General features: G+C 32.6%; 1 protein-coding gene across 1 annotated transcript in view; it reads left to right on the top strand.

Moving 5' to 3' along the window:
* The first annotated feature begins 469 nt into the window (after nucleotides 1-469).
* The window catches only part of LOC136841097 (uncharacterized), an 86,997-nt gene continuing 62,773 nt past the window's right edge, over nucleotides 470-24,693 (top strand). Inside the window, exons 1-3 of the mRNA XM_067108144.1 lie at nucleotides 470-628; nucleotides 20,141-20,321; nucleotides 23,952-24,121. Of these exons, the coding sequence (XP_066964245.1) occupies nucleotides 615-628; nucleotides 20,141-20,321; nucleotides 23,952-24,121 (365 nt within the window). The 5' untranslated portion in view covers nucleotides 470-614. The remainder of the gene's footprint in view (nucleotides 629-20,140; nucleotides 20,322-23,951; nucleotides 24,122-24,693) is intronic.

Below are 24,693 nucleotides of genomic sequence, written 5' to 3'. Positions count from 1 at the left end.
ATATATATATATATCTTATGTAGTTTTTCTTTGCAACGACTAGGTTTCATTTCTTCATTGTAAAGGGAAAACTGACGTTTTAAATCAACTCTAAAATTTTGGTCACTAATGTGGTCACTCATAAATAGCTTTTCTTTGCAACGACTGGTTCTGAGTTCTTCACTGCAAAGGGAAAACTGTTTTTAAGTAGACTCTACTTAAAATGTGTGTACCGTTTGTGTGGTACATGCTGGTACTGAAGGCATGTTTTCTGGTTCCTGCTGACGTCAGTCACCCAGTTTGTATGTTTGTATGTGTGTGTGTGTGTGTATACCCTATCGATATCCAGTCCAAGATCATTATTATATCTTTAAAACCCAAAGATCCGCCGCCTTTTCACATCACGCGCCTTTAGAGAAAACAGGCGAGAACATTCCAGCCATTATCCAAAACACGACGCCAAGCTACCTGGAAAACCATTTAATTACCGAATCCTCCTGGGGCTCGGTTGCACGACCCAACGGAATCTTATCGTCCCTCGTTGATAAAGCGTTGCGGTCAAATCAATTCGCTTTCGGGGCGTGCAATGTTTCCCCCAGATTAATCATTCCGCCACCAGACGTTTCTACGGCGCCATGGCGAAGCTAAGGTGAGGTTTTCATCATGATTCTAAACATTATTTTGTTTCTAATCATAATTCACACTGCGGGATGAATGAACATCCACTTCACTTAGTTTTGATATTTCGTTCTTTTTAGTCACCTAAAGGCTTCTTGCCAACACTTTTGACTTTTGAACTTCAATCCCCCAAAAGACATACTCGTTATTTCTGAAAGAAGCGACATTTTCCCCTCATGATTCTTAACATAACTGACATTCGCCGATCCCTCTCAAAATACCGTGAATACTGATGTTGCTTATGCCAAGAGAACCTTGTTAAGATTGATATCACAGGAAAAAAATAGAGGATTGAAAGAATTAGGGCGTGTCTGCAATTTTCTGTGTCCTACCGTGAATACAGATCTTGCTTACACCCAATTAATCTTGTTGAAATTGAGGTTTTTTTTTTTATTAAAACATATCTACTTTTGTTTTAAGTGGACCCTCAGTTCTAAAAAGGGTCATTTGGTGTATGTAAGAGCAGTATTCGCGGGACGATACAGAGTACTGTAATACGGCCTGTGATGTTGAGTTCTTTCTAGCATCCATTTCTTTTTCCTTGTTTTTGTTTTGTTTTGAAAATAAACTTTCAATTTCAGCAAGATTAATTTGGTGTATGCAAGATAAAGTATTCACGTAAAATGTAAAAAATTGTAGATAAGATCTGTGATGTGTAATTCTTTCTATTTTCTGTTTTTTACTTGTAATATCTACTTTTGCTTATTTAATACCGAACTTTCAATTTTAACAAAGTTAAAGGATCAGTATTCGTGGTATGTACCGTGAATACTGATCTTTTAACGTTGTTAAAATTAAGGGTCCATTATGAAATAAGCAAAAGTAGGTATTACAAGTGAACAACAGAAAATAAAAAGAATTAAACATCACAGGCCTTATCCACAGTTTTCTACTTCGTACCGTGAATGCTGATCTTGCATACACCAAATTAACTTTGTTGAAATTGAATGTTTATTATTGAAGCAAAAGTAGATAGCACAAGTAAACAGCAGGACATTTAAAGAATTAAACCTCGCAGGTCGTATCTACAATTTTCTGTATCAATACCGTCAATGCTGATCTTTATAACCTTGTTAAAAATTAAGGGTACTTTGTTCAAACAAAAGTAGACATTACAGGAAAAAAAAAGTAGAAGATGGAAAGATAAAATTCTTTAAGTCGTTTCTACGAATTTCTGTACCGTCCCGTGACTACTGATTTTGCATACATCAAATGAACCTTTTCAGAATTGAGGGTCCATTGGTAAAACAAAAGTCGATATGGCAGGGGAAAAACAACAGAAGATAGACAGAATTAAATATTGAGGGTCCATTGTTAAAACAAAAGTAGATATGACAGGGAAAAACAACTGAAGATAGACAGAATTAAATATTGAGGGTCAGTTGTTAAAACAAAAGTAGATATGACAGGGAAAAACAACAGAAGATAGACAGAATTAAATATTGAGGGTCCATTGTTTAAAACAAAAGTAGATATGACAGGGAAAAACAACTGAAGATAGACAGAATTAAATATTGAGGGTCCATTGTTAAAACAAAAGTAGATATGACAGGGAAAAACAACTGAAGATAGACAGAATTAAATATTGAGGGTCCATTGTTAAAACAAAAGTAGATATGACAGGGAAAAACAACTGAAGATAGACAGAATTAAATATTGAGGGTCCATTGTTAAAACAAAAGTAGATATGACAGGGAAAAACAACTGAAGATAGACAGAATTAAATATTGAGGGTCCATTGTTAAAACAAAAGTAGATATGACAGGGAAAAACAACTGAAGATAGAAAGAATTAAATATTGAGGGTCAGTTGTTAAAACAAAAGTAGATATGACAGGTAAAACAACAGAAGATAGAAAGAATTAAATATTGAGGGTCAGTTGTTAAAACAAAAGTAGATATGACAGGGAAAACAACTGAAGATAGACAGAATTAAATATTGAGGGTCCATTGTTTAAAACAAAAGTAGATATGACAGGGAAAACAACTGAAGATAGACAGAATTAAATATTGAGGGTCCATTGTTAAAACAAAAGTAGATATGACAGGAAAAACAACTGAAGATAGAAAGAATTAAATATTGAGGGTCAGTTGTTAAAAAACAAAAAGATAGTAGATATGACAGGGAAAACAACAGAAGATAGAAAGAATTAAATATAGAGGGTCAGTTGTTTAAACAAAAGTAGATATGACAGGGAAAACAACAGAAGATAGAAAGAATTAAATATAGAGGGTCAGTTGTTTAAACAAATGTAGATATGACAGGGAAAACAGCAGAAGATAGAAAGAATTAAATATTGAGGGTCAATTGTTAAAACAAAGATAGATAAGACAGAGAAAAACAAGTGAAGATAGGAAGATTTAAATATTGAAGGTCCATTGTTAAAACAAGAGAAGATAGAGAGAATTAAATATTGCAGGCCGTATGTACAATTTCCTGTTCAGTCCCGCGAACACTGATCTTGCATACACCGAATGTACCTTGTTAGAATTGAGGTTTATTGCTAAAACAAAGTTTATATTGCACTAAGAAAGTAGATATCACAGATTGTCTCTACAAGTTCTGTATCGTACCTTGCATACTGGTCTTTTAATTTTGTCAGAATTGAAGGTTCTTTGTTAAAACAAAATTAGATATTACAGGAGAACAAATAGACCTGGAGGTTATAAAAAAATTAAACATCATACACCGCCTCTTCATCGTGGCACTGAATAAACGCAATGAATTAGATATATTTTCGTAAAGTTTACCAAAGTCAATGTTTCCCGCGCCGAAGCGGCAAATTGAAAGTGGTGTCACCGTGAATCTTCTTCTTCTTCTTCTTCTTCTTCTTTGTAGACGAGAAATGTCAACTCGTCGGAAATTCTTCTCGCTCTAACTGTCACTCTTGTAAACAGTCACTAGCTGATGCATAAAGCTTACGTTATAGGCCTACTGAAAGTTTGGACCCGTCTTTGATCAGGATGAACCCTTGTTGGCACTTTCGTTGGAGGCTTGAACAAAATAATGCCTTCGCTCTCTCTCTCTCTCTCTCTCTCTCTCTCTCTCTCTCTCTCTCTCTCTCTCTCTCTCTCTCTATATATATATATATATATATATATATATATATATATATATATATATATATATATATATATATATATGTATGTATATATACAAATATATATATATATATATATATATATATATATATATATATATATATATATATATATGCTGTATATATATTTATATATATATATATATATATTATATATATAAGTATATATACATATATATATATATATATATATATATATATATATATATATATATATATATATATGTTATACATAAAATATATAATGTATATATACATACATACACATATGTATATGTGTGTGCGCCTGTTTATATGTGTATAATTATATTATATGTATGTATGTATGTATGTATTTGCCTCACATGTATATATGCACATACTAATACACATGTGTGTATTGGTGTCCACGTAACTTTATAAATATGCCTACGCACACAACCAAAAATAAAAGAAAACGTTTGTATGTAATAAAAAAAACACGTTACGAGACCCACCGGAAATTTGGGTACGATTTTGCTCACGATTTTACTTACGTGTTTTTATTCTTCTTCTCTTCTCTCCTGTAATGGATTCCAGATATCTTGCAGTTCGCTGTGTTTCCACGAACCTGAGTTTATTACGATGACTGTGAAGCATTATAAATCAGCAGTGTAAGATGATAAATCAGTAAATCTATAATGTCGATGGGTTAAAGATTTACTCTATGAAAGCCTGTTCCAAAATATTGAAAAATCATGATATAAATTAAACCGAAGTCGACGCGAACGCATCCGAACGCGTGTGTTGTCAACAACTTTAGGATAAATAAGACGACCTAAGTTTTTCCTCTCTCTCTCTCTCTCTCTCTCTCTCTCTCTCTCTCTCTCTCTCTCTCTCTCTCTTCCCCAGCTGCGCCTGGAAATTACCAGTCAAGAAAAACATCTTCAGATAACAATCTACAGCAAAGTTTCTTTCACTGGTCATATCTGATGTTACGAAAATAAACTCACATTTCCATCCATCTACTGAAGAAAAAGATATCTTAATTACTCAACAAGAGAAGCGAGATGTGCGCAGATAAGAAGGAAGGGAATACCGGTGACGAAGACTCCGGGATAAGGAGAAATAAATGACGGCTGGAATGGAGAAAAAACTTACCAACCCATTAGGACTTTTTACGTTGTCCGCTGAAGCTTTCCTTGCCTTACCCTTCCGCTTTCGTTTTGACGCACTGACGCATGCGCGCGTGTACGTAAATATACAGCAAACCGCACTATTTACTCGCTGGAAAAGGAGATTGCTTCTGCTTGCAGAAATCACGGGATGCGTAGGTTATAGTATCTTTTGTCGTGTACCGCGAAAGCTGTCTAACTGCGCACCGGTCAAAAGATTTCAGTTTGTTGAATAGTTTATCTGTTACGAGAGCTCTATCGTCCTTTTATAGAAGAAGAAGAAGAAGAAGAAGAAGAAGAAGAAGAAGAGGAAGAAGAAGAAGGAGTACTTCTCGGAATGCCTTCAGTGGTTCAAACATTGCTGACATAACCTTTTAGTTCAGTTTTTCTCATTCTTTTGAGTCTTCATGTCGGACTATTGAACAAAGGCCTGTGACATCTGATGGACGTCTCTGACATCGGAACGATTCGTGAATAGTTAGTCGGACGTCGTCTCAATGGGGGTTAGAAAAAGAAGATGGAAATGTCATATGTGAATTTTTGAATTTATTTTCATAGCCTTTTTCCATTATTAAATGGTTACGAAATATCTGTAGTAGTGAGAGCCGTGACCTTAAATCAAATAAGCCACTATTTTACTGTTTTATTCCTTTTTTATTAATTCATTTTTTCTAATAACTGATCTCTTCTCTGTATTTCTTAGTACCTTCCGTAACTTCTTTCAAATGAACACCATATTCTTTGGAAGCTCGAATTTCAGTTCATTGGCCCCTGTGTTGGGCTTGTTCCATACGAACGGGGTTCATCTTCTGAATAATAATAATAATAATAATAATAATAATAATAATAATAATAATAATAATAATAATAATAATAATAATCTGAACAACATATTCTTTGGAAGCTTGAATTTCAATTAATTGGCCCTTGTGGAGGGCTTGAGCCATATGATTAGGGTTCATTTTCTGAATAATAATAATAATAATAATAATAATAATAATAATAATAATAATAATAATAATAATAAATCTAAACACAATTTCTTTGGAAGCTTAATTTCAAGTCAGTGGTCCCTGTGGTGTGCTTGTTCCATATGAGTAGAGCTCATCTTATGACTAATAATAATAATAATAATAATAATAATAATAATAATAATAATAATAATAATAATAATCTGAACACAATTTCCTTGGAACCTTGATTTCAAGTCATTGGCCCCTGTTGTGGGATTGTTCTATATGAACAGGGCTCATCCTCTAACAAATAATAATAATAATAATAATAATAATAATATCAGTGTCTGGTATTCATGGTAATACGGATATGACTTGTGAGGCCTAATATTTTATTTGATATACACAGCCAATCTGATTAATTTAACCTTTGACAAAGAGCTCAGCAAAATTGAAATCTTAAAAAAAAAAAAAATTACACGTAACTTATGAAGAGATGCTTAGATATATTTCCCAACCGAGATTATCTCGCCCCGAAAGATTTATTGCCTCTCCGGATATTATGGCACTTTCAGGAATTTCGGTTAATTGTATCTCTCACAGATAAGTTTGGTATCTCTTGAATCTATTGAAAGAGAAGAGGAGATAAGTTAGGAAGGCGCTATCTGTATTGTCAGGTCTGGGAAATGTTACCATTGTTTTAACTTTCGCTTATCTGTTAACGATAAGAGTGACTGACGTATTGTGTTTGGAATAGGTCCCTTTCAAAATGAACTTTATTATCACAGTGTCCAAAACTTGAGGCAGAAGCATTACATTAAAATTGTAATTTTAATGTAATTACAGTTACATGAAACTTTATGGAAGTAAACCCATCAGATTATTCTATATTTTTAGTTAATGGATTTTAATTAAGTGTCAGTCAAATCAAATCTATACATAATTCATAAGATCTCAGTTCAAATTTTCTATTTATAGAAATTAAAATCATAACAATGATTGTGGTAGTGTGTTAAAGTTTTGATGGCAAAGATTATTTATGAGGTCATATTGGATTGCAAAAATAAAAACAAAAGTTCTGGAATAATATATTATGCATATATATATACATATATATATATATATATATATATATATATATATATATATATATATATATAATATATATATATATAGTATATATATATATATATATATATATATATATATATATATATATATATATATATATATATATATATATATATATATATATATTATATATATATATATATATATATATATATATATATATATATATATATATATATATATATATATATATATATATATATATATATATATATATATATATATATATATCTCGTATATATATATATATATGTTTATATATACATATATATATATATATATATATATATATATATATATATATATATATATATATATATATATATATATTCATTCATTTATATATTATAAATATATAATATTTACATATATCATATATATGTATATATATGTATATGCATATATATATATGTATATAAATATGTATAATATATGTAAGTAAGCATGCTGATAGTGGGTGACAAAGGACTGGAGAACCAACCGAAAGTGGTTGAAATAAATTAGAGAATGCTTACGGTTGTGGTTATTAAAATCTGTTTACTCATTTATTCACATAGGTAATTCAAAAATGCATTTTGATTCTTGTTTTTGCGTTAAACTACAGTTTCATAACGGCATCAATAAACGTAAGCACAGAAGTATACTTTGTATATTACTTCGTGTACCATGGATTGGAAATGGGAGGAGCAGGCTCATTTAATCTCATGCCATGAAATATGATCCTGGGGATTTTAAGATAATATATAGACGATTGTTATAGTTATGTGAAGATCGGATTGCCTATTTGGATAGTAGCCTCTGGAACAATATTTTTGTTATTTATTGCTGAAGTAAAAATGAATTAAGTGCTTTCACGTCACTGGCATAATATTATTTCATGAACACATGGTTTCTTTAAGAAAAAAAAACTGTAGCCAAAAAAGCAATTTTTTAAAGTTTATTGCTAAGTAAAACTGAATTATCCACCTTCATGTTACTGATAAATTTTCGTAAACATGGTATCTTTTTTTTTAATCAGAGTGGTGGGAGGGGGCGGTGATATGTAGCCAAAAACGCCAAAATTTTAGATTTATTGCTGAAGTACAACAGATGTAACCACCTTCATGTTGCTGAAATATTATTTCGTAAACATGTTTTCTTAAATTAAATTGGAGGGTGGAGGACAAGGTAGCCAAAAAGGATAACTTTTTAAGATTTATTGTTAAGTGAATCTGAAATGACTGCCTTCATGTTACTGACATACTATTTCGTGAAGCTGGTTCCTTTAAAAAAAATGGAGTGGTATGGGGAGAGATGAGGTGACATGGTAGCCAAAAAAGGCATTTTTAAAAATTTATTACTGAAGTAAAACTGAATTAACTGCCTTTAGTTACTGACATATTATTTGGTAAACATGGTATCTTTAAAAAAAAGGCAGTTTTAAAAAAATTTATTGCAGAAATAAAACTGAATCAGTCACCTTCATGTTACTGGTATAATATTTTTTTCGTAAACATGGTATATTTTTTTTTTGGGGGGGGCGGGGTTGTTGGGCGGGGATGACACGGAGCAATCAGGTTCCCTCATCAGAAGTTTCGACACTTTTTCGATTGATGATGGATTGTGATGTTTAACCTCTCGGACGGTTTGGTGGTCCCGCAGAAATTCGGGTCTTTTTAGCACCCTTGATCAATCTGCCTTTGGCTCTGCTGACAGACAGAGAGAGAGAGAAAGAGAATCTTTTGCTGAATTGCTCTTGCTTCAGAATTTCAGTAATCGAGCAAAACTGAGAATATATAAGGAAGCATTAACAAAAGGGAACATCACTGCATAATCGATAAAAATGAATTATTATTATTATTATTATTATTATTATTATTATTATTATTATTATTATTATTATTATTATTATTTATTAAACTATTCATAGACTGAACTGTATTTGCATCAAATTTTCGATAATCGAGCAGTATAGACAATGTACAAAAAAAAAATCAACAAAAACAGAGAACATCACTGCACAGTCGATAAAAATGAATTGTTATTATTATTATTATTCATTATTAAAGTATTCATCATCTGCAGTGTTTTGCGTACCGACAAGAGCCTGAGTAATGACTGTTAAAATTATGACCCTAAAATATTTCCAAAGATGCAAGACCTGGTGGTTTGGCAGTCCAGAAAGACTGCTGGAGGACTGTTATAAAGCTGACGTAAGCAATCTATCCGTAGAAAGTTTAGATGTTTATATATATATATATATATATATATATATATATATATATATATATATATATATATATATATATATAATTTTATACACGTTCATATACAAGTACATGTACACTCAATATTATCTACATAGAAACTGTAATAATAATTAACAAGAATTATTTTTCGTTTGTTAGATAATTACATGCTCACGAAACAGTAAAAATTATTTCCTTGACCAAAACAATTATGAACGGAACAGATCATGATTATTCTTGTTCTAATTCCCCGTAATTATTGTTGGAAAAAGGTATTGTTCTTTGGTCAGTGAAATCATCATGGAATAAGCACTCACTTGCCTATATTCTGCATCGCATTTGCTTTCATATTTCTGAAATTTTGACTGACGCTAAATTACACCTGAACCTAACGGACACTTTGGGGGCCTTGCTTTGCTGATTATTAATAAAGTCCTTTTAGTAACAAAGTTCTTGTTATATCCTGCACTTGAATATTTTGAAGAAGTCACTAACAGTAATCCCACAAAAATCCTAACCTAAACTATATTGCACTTTACACATAATCAGTTTAGGAGATGTATCTAACAAGTAAAAAATGCGGTGAATTTTCTTCTGCGCAATCGACTTTTCTGTACAGCCGCTACAGCGTATAATCAGTGGTCTCGGTATAATGCTGTATGAGCCGCAGCCCATGAAACTTTAACCAAGGCCCGGTGGTGGCCTATCCTATATCGTTGCCAGAAGCACGATTATAGCTAAATTTAACTTTAAATAAAATAAAAACCACTGAGGCTAGAGGGCTGCAATTTGGCATGTTTGATGACTGGAGGGTGGATTATCAACATACCAATTTGCAGCCCTCTAGCCTCAGTAGTTTTTAAGATCTGACGGACAGAAAAAGTTTGGACAGAAAGAAATGCGGACGGACAGACAAAACCGGCACAATAGTTTTCTTTACAGAAATCTAAAAATGAATCACATCTAAAATGGAAGCTTAGGGAAAGACAGTCATAATATGGTAGCTGGTAAGTACAGAAGTCCGCTAAGTTGAGTTCTTGCACGCTTATATCCCCTCCTTAACCAACGTCAGAATGAAAAGTGGAAATTCATTTCACATTTTAGGAGGTGGACCAGAAATCCCCATTCAGACTCACTCGGTGGAATATATGTTTCGCCCCTCCAGTGTTGACCTTCGTCGTAGGTGGCGCTAAATCTGCACTCTACGATATTTATCATCAAATACCAGAAGTCGTAAAAATACGCGGTGTTTAATTACTTAGGGTTAATACGTAACGCAGTCCATCTCTTAAATCTCGGTTCAAACTGATTGCTTTCCCTATTTCGACCTGACGGCTGTAATCGAAATTCGTGATGCAAAATGTATATTCAAACGGTTTTCAAAATGCATTTATGCATACCACTGTTTCTGCCGGTGTCTGGAATGCAAAAGTGTTTATATTTACTAGCAAATAGCAACCCCCACCCTCCCCCACCACGTAGGCTGAGTGATTTCTTAGTGAGTATCAACTTGTTGTAGGCCTATATGCATTAAAATTCGTAGTTTCTTAAATTCTAATGCCTTACTTTTCGTCCTGTGCACGAACAGGAGAAAATTCTTCATATTCTTGTTCCAAACTGTTTTCAGGAGAGAGAGAGAGAGAGAGAGAGAGAGAGAGAGAGAGAGAGAGAGAGAGAGAGAGAGAGAGAGTATGAACATTCATTTCATCTCTTTCTTTAAACATCCTTGAAGGGTTAATTGACATTTGCATAGTCTATGATTGTTTTATCTTTCTTTATATACATTATATATTTGTATTTATTATATTGTATATAAATACATTATATATGTATTTACGTTGTCTATATACTGTCTTTTAATATATATATATATATATATATATATATATATATATATATATATATATATTGTTATAATTTGTCTAACTCACAACAAGTTACACTAATATTCTAGAGGCAAACAACATCATATAATGGATGATAAGAAAATTCACTTCAAATTCATAGAACTAATTTAATAATTATAAGTTCCCATATAAAGTAATCACATATATAAATAAGGCTTCACTAGTGTCATAAGAAGGTACTATTTCAATAATAACTTAAGATGTTAACACAAAGCAAGTCCAAAAGATCTCAATTTAAGGCCAGTAAGCAATATCCCAAGTAAACTTAAAAGCTAAACCTAAGGGAGTCTAAAGAAAAATTTCAAGAAAAGGAACTAACAAAAATAATGCAATGTTCACCCAACAGATGTCGCAGAAAGCTCTGTTAGCTAAATTTGAAAGATACAGGTACATAACAATATATATTTATAATTTTTATTGCTTTTAGGCTGAAAGATATATGTAGACTCTACTGGTCACTTTTTATCAGATACATAAGTAATAGTAAACGATTGCCCACTTGGCTGCAATGGTGAGGAAGGGTCTATTCTAGCTCTAATAAATATATCTGAATTCTACAGGTATATGTATGTATGTATGTATGAGAGGCAATAGACTTTTATCCTTCTTGTGGTCAGGTCGGCAACGTGACCTCGTTGTGATTATGGGACGCGGGTTCCTTTCCCGCTACCGGACATCATAATTACTTCAGATTCCTTGCACTTAGATCTAAGGCTTTGTAGTGATAATCGTATCCAAAAAGCTCGAAGAATTCGAGAAGATAAGAGGCATTGTGACTATTATAATTACATATGCATGTATACACACATATATATGTGTATATATACTGCATATATAGTGTATGTATATATATTATATATATACATATATATATATATATATATATATATATATATATATATATATATATATATATATATATATATATATATATATAAATATATTACTTTAACCTACTTCAAACCTAATTTATTATAAAATGAAAAGAAGTGTTTCAACTGTCGCCGTAATGCAATATATTTGACGTTGCAAGACTTTTGCACAGTTTAACTTTTGCTAGGTTTGAGTTGCCATGTTATATATATATATATATATATATATATATATATATATATATATATATATATATATATATATATATATATATATATATATATATATATATATATATCATCTTTGGCTGAACGTTTTGTAATCTCGTTGGGGGGGGGGGGCGAGAGGGCGGTGAGAAATGAGTTAAACTTGTTCATACACAATTCTCTTTTCAGAATTTTACTTAGATAAAGATTTAGATTCGGCTAAGGGAAATAGCTTGTATACAGCCATTACTGTACGTCTTCCTAACAAAATAATATATATAAATTCAGCAGGCTTCGTAAAAATTCATTATTATCTACAGGAACAAAATATTATAGCCTCGAGTATATATTACATCTTAAAATCCGGGTTATGTTAGCTAGAAAGAATTCCGAGGCGCCGAATTCTAGTGAGAGTTGTATACTGCCATTACCGTGCGTCTTCCTAACAAAATTCTAAATAATATCTCCAGTAACCTTCGTACGAATACATTAATATCTATTATAAGCAAAAAAATATTATAGCCGTAAGTATATTATATCTTAAAATCCGGATTACATTAGCTAGGAAAAGTTCTACGCGCGGAAATCTGTAGAATCTGGAAAAATAACTGCGTTTGTTTATACTTCCCAGTAATGGAAAAACGCCTTGGTGTTGAACGAGCGCTGTGTTCGCTAACTTTCGGCTAAAAAATGCTAATCTCTAGCGGCTCTGCGCAGCAGCTGGGCCGGAATGGCCCCAGCCCTGAGAAAATATATATATAACCCACCCAATATCATTTCTAGTTCTTGTTGTAACTGGCCGGATAAGTATTCAGAAGTCTCTCTCTCTCTCTCTCTCTCTCTCTCTCTCTCTCTCTCTCCCGTATTCTGTATTCTGTTTCATATCTCCCTCACCATCCAGGATGTATGGCGCGAGGTACAGACTTGATTCTTTGCTGAAACAAGAAGTCAGTGATAAAATCACCGTCGATGCACATAACTCAAAAAATTAAAAAAAAAAAAAAAAAAGAACATTCGACACTGCCAAAAAGGGATGATTTTTAAATACGAAATTCTGCTTATAAGTGAACATTAACATTTGTCATAGAGCAGTGACGAAAGTGTAAGGAAAAGAAATCTTTCTCAGTATTTTTATAAAGTCAGAAAGAATGCTTGAAGTATCATGGAAGACAAGAAACTAGTCTCAGTACTTTTATAAAGTAAAAAATAATGCTAAAATTATCATAGGAAGCAATCAATCCAGATACATTTATAAAGTTAGAAAGAATGCTTGAAATATCATAGAAGACACGAAATCAATCCAGGTACTTTTATAACGTAAAAAATAATTAGCAAAGTATCGTTCTTTGAAGTAACGTCTCTTCCTAAGGCATGAAGGTAGACCGAACAACCTTTATGTATACTTTCCAACACACCTCATTCTCTGTCACCTTTAAGCACTCCCAAATATCAATTAATTCCTTCGGTTACTTCTTTCAACTTCCGCACATCCTCTTATTTCATCAAGAGGAAGTTTTTCTGACGGCAGAAGTTTGTCCATTATAAAGTTAGACGGCAAAGAGAGCACCTGTCTGCTACAAACTTTTCTGAGGCATAATGGAAAGAGATTTGCTACTCAGAGAATGTATTCATTTCGAAGCAATGGCTTCTTTTGTTTTTGTAGGGACAAAAGTAGACTGACAGTAAACCGCTTTAACATTTTGAGATTCTGTTTCATTTTAAGATTCTGTGTCGTTTTGAGATTCTCATTTTAATGTTCTGTATCGTTTTAGGATTCTTTCTCATTTTAAGATTCTGTACCGTTTTAAGATTCTTTCTCATTTTAAGATTCTGTACCGTTTTAAGATTCTTTCTCATTTTAAAATTCTGTATTGTTTTAAGATTCTCATTTTAAGATTCTGAATCGTTTTAAGATTCTTTCTCATTTTAAGATTCTGTATCGTTTTAAGATTCTTTCTCATTTTAAGATTCTGTACCGTTTTAAGATTCTTTCTCATTTATTGTTTTAAGATTCTCATTTTAAGATTCTGAATTTTAAGATTCTTTCTCATTTTAAAATTCTGTATTGTTTTAAGATTCTCATTTTAAGATTCTGAATCGTTTTAAGATTCTTTCTCATTTTAAGATTCTGTATCGTTTTAAGATTCTTTCTCATTTTAAGATTCTGTATTTTAAGTTTTTAAAATTCTGTATTGTTTTAGATTCTGATTCTGAATCGTTTTAAGATTCTTTCATTTTAAGAATCTGTCTTTTAAGATTCTGCCTCATTTATCTGTCAACGCAACCAGAAATGAATACCTGTCATTTGAGCGGATCTGTTAGCAGAACACCCCCCCCCAATTTAAGTGGGAAGGGAGAAGGGGCCAAGGTAGGTGGGGAAAGGACACCATGAATACTCAATATCTCTCCCCCATTCCCAAAACCAAGGGCGTAACCAAGAAGGGGAAAGCATCCCAGGGGAAGGTCTTCCCATCTTGGACCAACTTGACAGGCAGAGGTGCTGGGACTTAGGGGAGAAGGCAGTCCCAAAGGGCCTCTCTGGGGGTAGGTGGCCCAAGAGGAAGGCATCCAAAGTGGGCAGGAAGAGAGCCCCCAGTTTCGCCTAAGTGTTGCCCAAGAAGATGGCTTTTTCAGTGCTGGAATGAACTACTTTCAAGAGGTTTCTGATTCAGGTCAGGACATTATCGTCATTTGAACGAATCTGACCTTCTCCAGATATCTTAAGGATTCTCACGTATCTATTGCATTATTCCTCAACTCTCACAAGTTATAAGATTCCTATGTACTCCCAAAAGGATTCAGAAAATTGAGTCAATATGTTAGTGAAGAAATTCGCTGAAGGATTCTCCCAACAACTTGTTGTGTGTGTGTGTGTGTGTGTGTGTGTGTGTGTGTGTGTGTGTGTAAGTTTCTCAACTAACGAAGAGAAAAAGAGATAGATATTGAGAGAAAGACATTGAACAAATGAAATGATTATAAGGAAATAGCTGTAATGTATAATTCTGAATAAACAAATTATTTATCACCTATTAGCAGTGCTAATACTGAATAATTTTAAATATGTATATATATATATATATATATATATATATATATATATATATATATATATATATATATTTATATATATATATAATAATCTTCAGGACAGAGAAATTATTTTAATTAGTTCATACCTCAGATTGCACGAGAATAAGTTGTTTTTAAGCTTGAAAGAAAATACAATTATATATGTGTCGGCACTTTATACATTATGATGCAAAAACCAATTTATGGTAATCCAGGGAAAAATTAATGTGTGATGATAATGATAGCTTTATTCACAACGATCTTCATAAATAATAATTCTCACCTTATTCACACCTGTCTTCGCAGATGATAATTCTTACGTTATTCACGACTTTCTCGGTGGAAAGTATTCCTAGCGTTATTCACAACTATCTTTGTAGATAATGATTCTAACATTATTGACAACTATCTCTTAGATAATTCTAGCGTTATTCACAACTATCTTTGTAGATAATAATTCTAGTATTATTGACAACTATCTCTTAGATAATTCTAGCGTTATTCACAACTATCTCCATAGACAATAGTTTAGCCGTTATTCACAGTGTGATCTTCGGAGATAATAATCACAGCGTCATGTGTATAATTCTAGCGGTATTCACACCTATCTTCATAAATGATCATATCTTCACAGATAATAATTATGGGTGATTACAACTATCTTCACTGATGACAATTACACCGTCATTCACAGCTATCTTCACGGGTAATACTGCCAGCGTTGTTCATCACACGGTGTCTAACACTACTCATTATTTAAAACAAACTTGTTTAATAATTACCTGTCAGGAAGTATCTGAAATGATTTGCATAATTGATATCTCGCCCGTTTGAACTTTTTTTGTTGCTGCTGGAATTTAATTTCCAGCGATACAGACATCTCCAGTTACACTAAAGAGTTAATTAAACGTTATGTCAGTTAATTAGACCTGGACTCCCAGGGGGTCGTAATTACCTCACAGGATTATAATTATTTACAATTATAATCATTCGCCCGGATCAATCACACAATTATTTACACAAATGAATCGGATAACAATTGAATCGGGCACTTGGTAAATGGCAATTTTTATAGCTTAGGTTTTTCATTAAAACAGAAATTATCTGGAACGAGGCAGTAACGCCTCTTCAGACTGTATTTTGTTTTTTAGGAATTTTTTTCTTTGTTAGTAATAAATTTTTTATTTTTATTTTAGCAAGTACGGGTTTTTACTTTATATAAAAAATTATATATATATATACATATAATGTATAGATATATATATATATACCTATATGTATAGATATACTTATCTCTCTCTCTCTCTCTCTCTCTCTCTCTCTCTCTCTCTATATATATATATATATATATATATATATATATATATATATATATATATATATATATATATATATATATATATATATATATATATATATATATATATATATATATATATATATATATATATGTATATATATATAGATAGATAGCTAGATAGATAGATAAATAGATAGATAGATATATTTATTTATTTATTTATATATATGTGTGTATATATGTACATGTATACATATGTATATATACAATACATATATATATATATATATAATATATATATATATACATACATACATATATATATTTTTTTCTTCGGTTTAACGTGCTATACATATATTTATATACATATTTGCACATGCATACAAACATATATGCATTTATATATATATATATATATATATATATATATATATATATATATATATATATATATATATATATATATATATAAATGCATATATGTTTGTATGGTTACAACAAACCTGGTCTTTATAAACAACAAAATTCTTGAAGAAAAAAGAAATAACTATACCATTAACAACGTATCTAAGTGGCGTTATTGTGTTATTCCAGACAATTTCTAGTTTAATTAAAACCTTAGCAGTGAAAATGGCTATCATTTTTCAAGTGCCCGTTTCAATTGCAATGCAGTTCATTTGTGTAAATAATTATGTGATTGATCCGGGCGAATAATTATAATTATAAATAATTATAATCATGTGAGGCAATTATGGCCCACTGGGAGTTCAGATATAATTAACTGACATAATTCTAATTAACTCTTTAGTATTACTGGAGATATCTGTATCACTGCAGATGAAATTTTACTGAAAAGAAAAGTTCAAGCAATTTCCCCTGTGTTTTAATAATTTACTTGAATTTTCATTTATTTATTTTATTTATTTATTTACTTATTTACTTGTTTATTTGTATTTCCCTTTACCTTCTGTTGCTTCTTTCGAATGAGCTTCTTGTATTCTTCGGAAACTGGAATTCCAAGTCAGTGGCCCTATGCTGGGCTTGTTCCATATAAATAGGGTTCGTCATCGTCTGATTAATAATAATAATAATAATAATAATAATAATAATAATAATAATAATAATAATAATCAATTATGCAAATCGTGTTAGATATTTCCTGAAAGATTGTTATTCGACAGGCTTGTTTCAAATAACGAATAATTTTTCACACGGTGTGATGAATAATGCTATAATTGTTATATATATATATATATATATATATATATATATATATATATATATATATATATATATATATATATGTGTGTGTGTGTGTGTGTGTGTGTGTATGTATATATATATTTTTATATAAATATATATGCATATATATATACATGTATATTCTGCAAACAAATATATGTGTATATATATATAATGTATATATACACATATATATATATATATATATATATATATATATAGAGAGAGAGAGAGAGAGAGAGAGAGAGAGAGAGAGAGAGAGAGAGAGAGAGAGACTCATGGTACTTTTCAGCTTGTTTGCAAGCAAGTTCCATTTTCTCTGGACACATTTTTGGTTGACAGAAAACGACGATAAAAGACGCTTAATCTGTGGAATGAGACAGAAATGTAAATATAAATTTATATTTATATAATATATACACTGTATATATACAATTTGTTCGTCTCTTCAATTTGTCCCGGTTATTTTTACCTGCATTGCAACACTGCAACACTCGCTTGCCGTTGCGAAATCGGACGCGAGTTCAAACGAACTTGTTCGTCGCATTTTGAGTCTTGAGTTTTATCATCAAACTCTTACGTAACACACTCCAGAGAATAGTGAGTTCTACCCTAAAGCAATTCTTTAATTTTAATAATTTATTTACATTTTATCTATTTATCTAATAATTTGTTAATTGATTCTTTTTAATAAGTGATCTATGCTTTGTATATTTCCCATTACCTTCTGTTACTTCTTTCTAATGAACTCCGTATTCTTTGGAAGCTTGAATTTCAAGTCATTGGCCCCTGTGGTGGGCTGTTTCCATATGAATAGGGTTCATCTCAGTAATAATAATAATAATAATAATAATAATAATAATAATAATAATAATAATAATAATAATAATAATTATTATTATTATTATTATTATTATTATTATTATTATTATTATTATTATTATTATTATTATTTTTATTTTTATTTCTTTCATATGAACAACATGTTCTTTGTAAACTTGAATTTCAGTTCAGTGGCCCCGTGATGGGCTTGTTACATATGAACAGGGGTTCACCCTCTGAATAATAATAATAATAATAATAATAATAATAATAATAATAATAATAATAATAATAATAATAATGAATGCTGATTAAGAATAAGTCATAAAAATCCTGAAGATGAAACGTAATTTCAAATGTGCCTGAAGGAATCAAATTAAAAAAAAAATTCTGATTAATGAAAAGAATGACAAATCCTTAAAAGCATTTTTCGACTAACCATTCAGTTTGAAATGTTAGGTCTTCTGGTGTATCAAAGTGTATATTTCAGATTATTTAACTTAATTTGATCTCCCAGACCAAATATGTAATTTTGTGGTCAGTGATAGTACAGGATATTTTGACATCCCAAACACGTTTCCTTTCTTTATTCATTTTTAAGGTCACCTCAGTTGCAAAATAATAGATTATTATTATTTTTTTACAGCAGCGAGTTATTGTTGGAGGATATTTGTTACATAGTTTTTGTGTCTGCGTAATCTCCTTTACTCTTTAGAATGGAATATAGAATTTAGGCCAAAGGCCAAGGAAGCGCTGAGACCTATGATGAGGTCATTCAGTGCTGAAAGGGAAAGGTTTGAAAGGTGTAACTGGAGGAGAAAGTTGTAGTAAAAATGTTTGACAGGTGTAACAGGAGGAGATATTGAGAGTAAAAAGGTCTGAAAGGTGTAACAGAAGGAGAAAATTATAGTAAAAAGGTTTGACAGGTGTAACAGGAGGAGATATTGAGAGTAAAAAGATTTGAAAGGTGTAAAAGGAGGAGAAATTGAGAGTGAAAAAGCTTGAAAGGTGCAACAGGTGAAATTGAGAGCAAACAGTTTGAAAGGTGTAACAGGAGGAGAAATTGAGAGTAAAAAGTGAGAGGTGTAACAGGAGGAGAAATTGAGAGTAAAAAGGTTTGAAAGGTGTAACGGGAGGAGAAATTGAGAGTAAAAAGATTTGAAAGGTGTAACAGGAGGAGAAATTGAGAGTAAAAAGATTCGGAAGGTGTAACAGGAGGAAACCCTTTTGCAGTTGGACTATGGAAAACAATTATTAGGTGAGGGTTAAAGAAAGTAAGATGGAAGAAAGAATATGAACGGAGGAGGTACAGTTTAAGGAATGAAAGGGGTTGCAGCTAGGGACTTAAGGGACGCCGCAAAGGTCCTTATTTGGAAAGTCAAGTGTCATTTTAACCTGGTTCTGTAATAAAAGATATCCATGATGAAATAGTGACATCAGAATGATCAGACATTTGTTTTCGTGTTAATAATGACTCTGTTGGGACATTTTTCTTATATACCCGTTTGTGCGATTTCAGAACACGGACAAAATGGCCTCTTTGGGCATTAGCTGGAGTTATACTGGCCTTCACCAGTTCGGTCAAGGGCGATTGCGAGCCACTGACAGCGACATCTGCTGGGGATGAGTCTTTCCCGGATTACTTCGAATATTTCAAGGCCGACTTCACTCTGTTGCTGGAGATGACGGAAGTTTATTACGTAAGTTATGAAAAGACTCTCTCTCTCTCTCTTCTCTCTCTCTCATATTTCATGGTAGTGTAGTAAAGCTCTCTCTCTCTCTCTCTCTCTCTCTCTCTCTCTCTCTCTCTCTCTCATATTTCTTGTAATATTTAATTGCAATGCGGTAAATCTCTCTCTCTCTCTCTCTCTCTCTCTCTCTCTCTCTCTCTCTCTCTCTCTCTCTCTCTCTCTCTCTCTCTCTCTCTCTCATATTTCTTGTAATATTTAATTGCAATGCGGTAAATCTCTCTCTCTCTCTCTCTCTCTCTCTCTCTCTCTCTCTCTAATATTCGTAGTCATAATTCATTGTAATGTGGTAAAATCTCTCTCTCTCTCTCTCTCTCTCTCTCTCTCTCTCTCTCTCTCTCTCTCTCTCTCTCTCTCATATTTCATGGTAGTGTAGTAAAGCTCTCTCTCTCTCTCTCTCTCTCTCTCTCTCTCTCTCTCTCTCTCTCTAATCTCTCTCTCTCTCTCTAAATTCTAGTCGTAATTCATTGTAATGTGGCAAAACTCTCTCTCTCTCTCTCTCTCTCTCTCTCTCTCTCTCTCTCTCTCTCTAATATTCCTAGTCGTAATTCATTGTAATGTGGTAAAATCTCTCTCTCTCTCTCTCTCTCTCTCTCTCTCTCTCTCTCTCTCTCTCTCACACACACAGGCACGTACATTCATGTGAGTATAGTTGTTAAAAAATTGTACTCGCGACTTTTTCAAACATTAACCCCAATGAGACTTACTAACCGGACTTGAATTAGGACTCCCTACCCACTCTGGAATTGAGATATATACCCTTTTTGGGGCTTTTTAATCTCAGCCATCAAGAGAGATGTACGTTGATTTCTACTGTGGTGTAAATATATCCCGTTATAAGTCAGAATCGAAATCAATTTATCTTCATTGGCTAAATATAATATTATATATATATATATGTGTGTGTGTGTGTATATATGTTCATGAAGCTACAAATATTGTTTAATATCAAATTCACGTTACTTCGGGAATATCCCCAATGGGGAATTATCACCGAAGGGGAATTTATAAGTGATAAATGGATCGGTACTGCCGGGTCTCGATTCCTCGACACAATTACCTTCCAACAACTCCAGTCGACGGTCTACCCACTGAGCCATCAAGAGAGGTATAAGTTAATGCCGAATCTGCTCTACTTATTTACCCGTCGACAGCGGGGAAATTATACTTAGCTACGGCATTAACCCACCTCCACCATGACAGCTCATTGGCAAGTTTGGAACACGCAGCTGTTATGAATTTTTTTATCGGCATTAACTTACACCTCTCTTGATGGCTCATTTGGTAGACCGTCGACTGGAGTTGTTTGAAGGTAACTGTGTCGTGGGATCGAGACCCGGCAGTACTGATCCATTTATCACTAATAAATGCCCCTTCGGTGATAATTCCCCAAAGGGGATATATATACACATATATATACATATATATATACTGTATATATGTATATGTGTGTGTGCGTGTGAGTGTGTGTCTATACATAGCATTTATTTACCTTTGAAGTAGGACCTTACCATCTACCCTCTTTCTTTTATTCATTTCTTGTTATTTCTCTTCCTGTTTCCATACAACCTTTTCTTTATCTAATTATTTTTCCACATACTTTCATTACATATTACACCATCAACTTGTCCAGGTGTTCACATCAGCAAGAACTCTTACTGTAACAAATGGTTAAATTGAAAAGTTAGTTCTCGATTTATGTCGACTATAAACATTCTCCTCCAGAGGTTTCCAAACACAAGGGACGCCCATGAATGCTACTTGTAACTGAATTCCCTTTGATGTCTAGAGACCTAAGCAATATTGGAGCCCTTTCTGAAAGAAAAGGAAAAAAGGTCCATTCCCAATATAGGTGGCTAAAAAATGTCGGTCTCTTTCAGCAAAATGGTAGATCTTGTGTCTCTTATTTCATTTGATTTGCTCGAAGGCCGCCCCCGGCCTTCTCGCTGAAATATATAACCGGCGTTGGTAGAGAAAAGATGTAAAATATTTAGCTTGCATCATCACTTTTTTATGTTGCAGACGGCTGTTGCACGCAGCGCCAGCAATTGGGAAAATAAATTCAATTTTCTACAGCTACCATTTGCTTTCTGAAATGTTATTATTGCCTTGAATGAGACTCTTTCAAGATATTTCTGTAAGGTTGGAGGTTTATTTTCCTCTATGGAGAAAATCAGGAAACCTTCTGTAATTCAAAGTAATACGGATTACTGATGTTTTCCTGTTCAATGCGAGTCAAGGTAACTAATCACAAGAAACCTCTATATGTACACACACAAACACACACACACACATACATGCGCGCACAATCCGTCTCTATCTGTTTTCCCCTTTATGCCAAGGAACAATTGCCACTCATACCCAAACTCACAGAACTTTTCCCACAACTAGACATACCTTACACATCCTGGTCAGCCCATCAATTGATGCTTCCCTGTTAAATATCAGACAAGCTAACCAGTCACAAGAAACTCTAGGTACACACATACACACACACACAAACACACACGCACGGGCATTCCCTCTCTATCTGTTTTTTCCTTATACCAAGGAACAGTTCTTACTCATACCCAAACTCATAGAACTTTTCCAACAGCTAGACACATTACACATCCTGGTCAGCCCATCAAATGATGTTTTCTTTTTAAATGTCAGCCAAGCTGACCAGTCAACAGTGAATTCTACAAGCACACACATCTATCAGTTTTTCCTTTGTCCAAAGGAACAATTATTCCTCATACCCAAACTCATAGAACTTTTCCCACATCTATACATACCTTACACATCCTGGTAAGTCTTTCAATAAGTCAATAACCTATAGGAATTTTCCGACATCTAGACTTACCTTACGCATCCTGGTCAGTTACCCATTTTCATTGTCACCACCACAATTCTAGAAAATGTCACTCACGAGAACATTAGAATTATGTGCTTTCTGTTGAAAGTAAGAAATGATAATGCTGTTAACTTATAGAACTTTTCCCACATCTAGCCATATGTTACTCATCCTGGTCACCACCACTATATTAGAAAACCTCGTGTATAAGATTAGATTTTATATTTCCTGTCAAACATAAGACATGATAAATCTAGCAGTCCCTCAACACCCATTAACTTACAGAACTCGACCCACATCTAGACATACCTTACACATCTTGATCAGTTCTCTCTTTACATTGCCAACACCACTACTCTAGAAAATCACATGTACAATAAGGCTAAAATTTTAGTATGCTCTGTCGAACATAAGAAAAGATAACACCATTAACGTATAGAACTTTTCCCACATCTAGACATACCTTATGCATCTTGGTCAGTTTCTCAGTTACATTTCCGCAATCATCACCATTCTAGAAAGTCTCAAACACAAGAAGATTAAATTTCATGTTCTCTGTCAAACATAAGAAATGATAATACTGTTAATCTACAGAACTTTTCCCACATCAAGACATACCGTACACATCTTGGTCAGGACCTCATTTACATTGTCACCATCATTCTTCTGGAAAATCACACACACACACACACGGCAGAAGACTAAAATTTTGTACTCTAACTCTAACAACCATTCCTCTTCGACAGAATCGCACAAACTATGTCAAGCACTCGTATCATCGCCTCGACGACCATGGGAATCAGGAAGAGACCAGCGCCGTGGAAGTTCACAACAGCGGCATTGTCACCACCTACCATTACTTTCCAGGAGAAAGCCGATACATCGAGGAGACAGACACCACTTGCACCGAGCCTTCGTAAGTGTAACTTTTAGATTAAAAACCTGGTACCTCTAACCCGTGGAATCATACACTAAGCTTCTTGGGGTTTCTTGAGGTTTCTTGTGGTCTAAATTTTGAGATTATCTCAATGTTTGTTGATGGGTTCAGCTGTTGAAGACTGAGCTAGCTTTTCCAGGAACCAGCTGTCTCATATATATATATATATATATATATATATATATATATATATATATATATATATATATATATATATATATATATATATATATATATGTATATATATATATATATTTTGTGTGTGTACATATATAATTACACACACATTTTATATATATGTATATATATATATATGTATTTATTTATTTATTTATATATATATATATAATTATATATTCATATACATATCTATATGCTGTATACATAATTATATACATATATACATGTTTATATATATAAATAATACATGTGTATGTTATGTTTGTGTGTGTGTGTGTGTGTAGATAATTTATACTAACTGGTAAGGCACAGCAAATCGTTCTAGAATTGAATGATCCAAATTATCACAACAAATTGAGTCAAAGACCCAC

This window comes from Macrobrachium rosenbergii, chromosome 8 (genome assembly GCF_040412425.1).
Source record: "Macrobrachium rosenbergii isolate ZJJX-2024 chromosome 8, ASM4041242v1, whole genome shotgun sequence".
Lineage (NCBI taxonomy): Eukaryota > Metazoa > Arthropoda > Malacostraca > Decapoda > Palaemonidae > Macrobrachium > Macrobrachium rosenbergii.
Note: the sequence above shows the minus strand (reverse complement) of the source record. Positions and strands in the feature narration are given on the sequence as shown.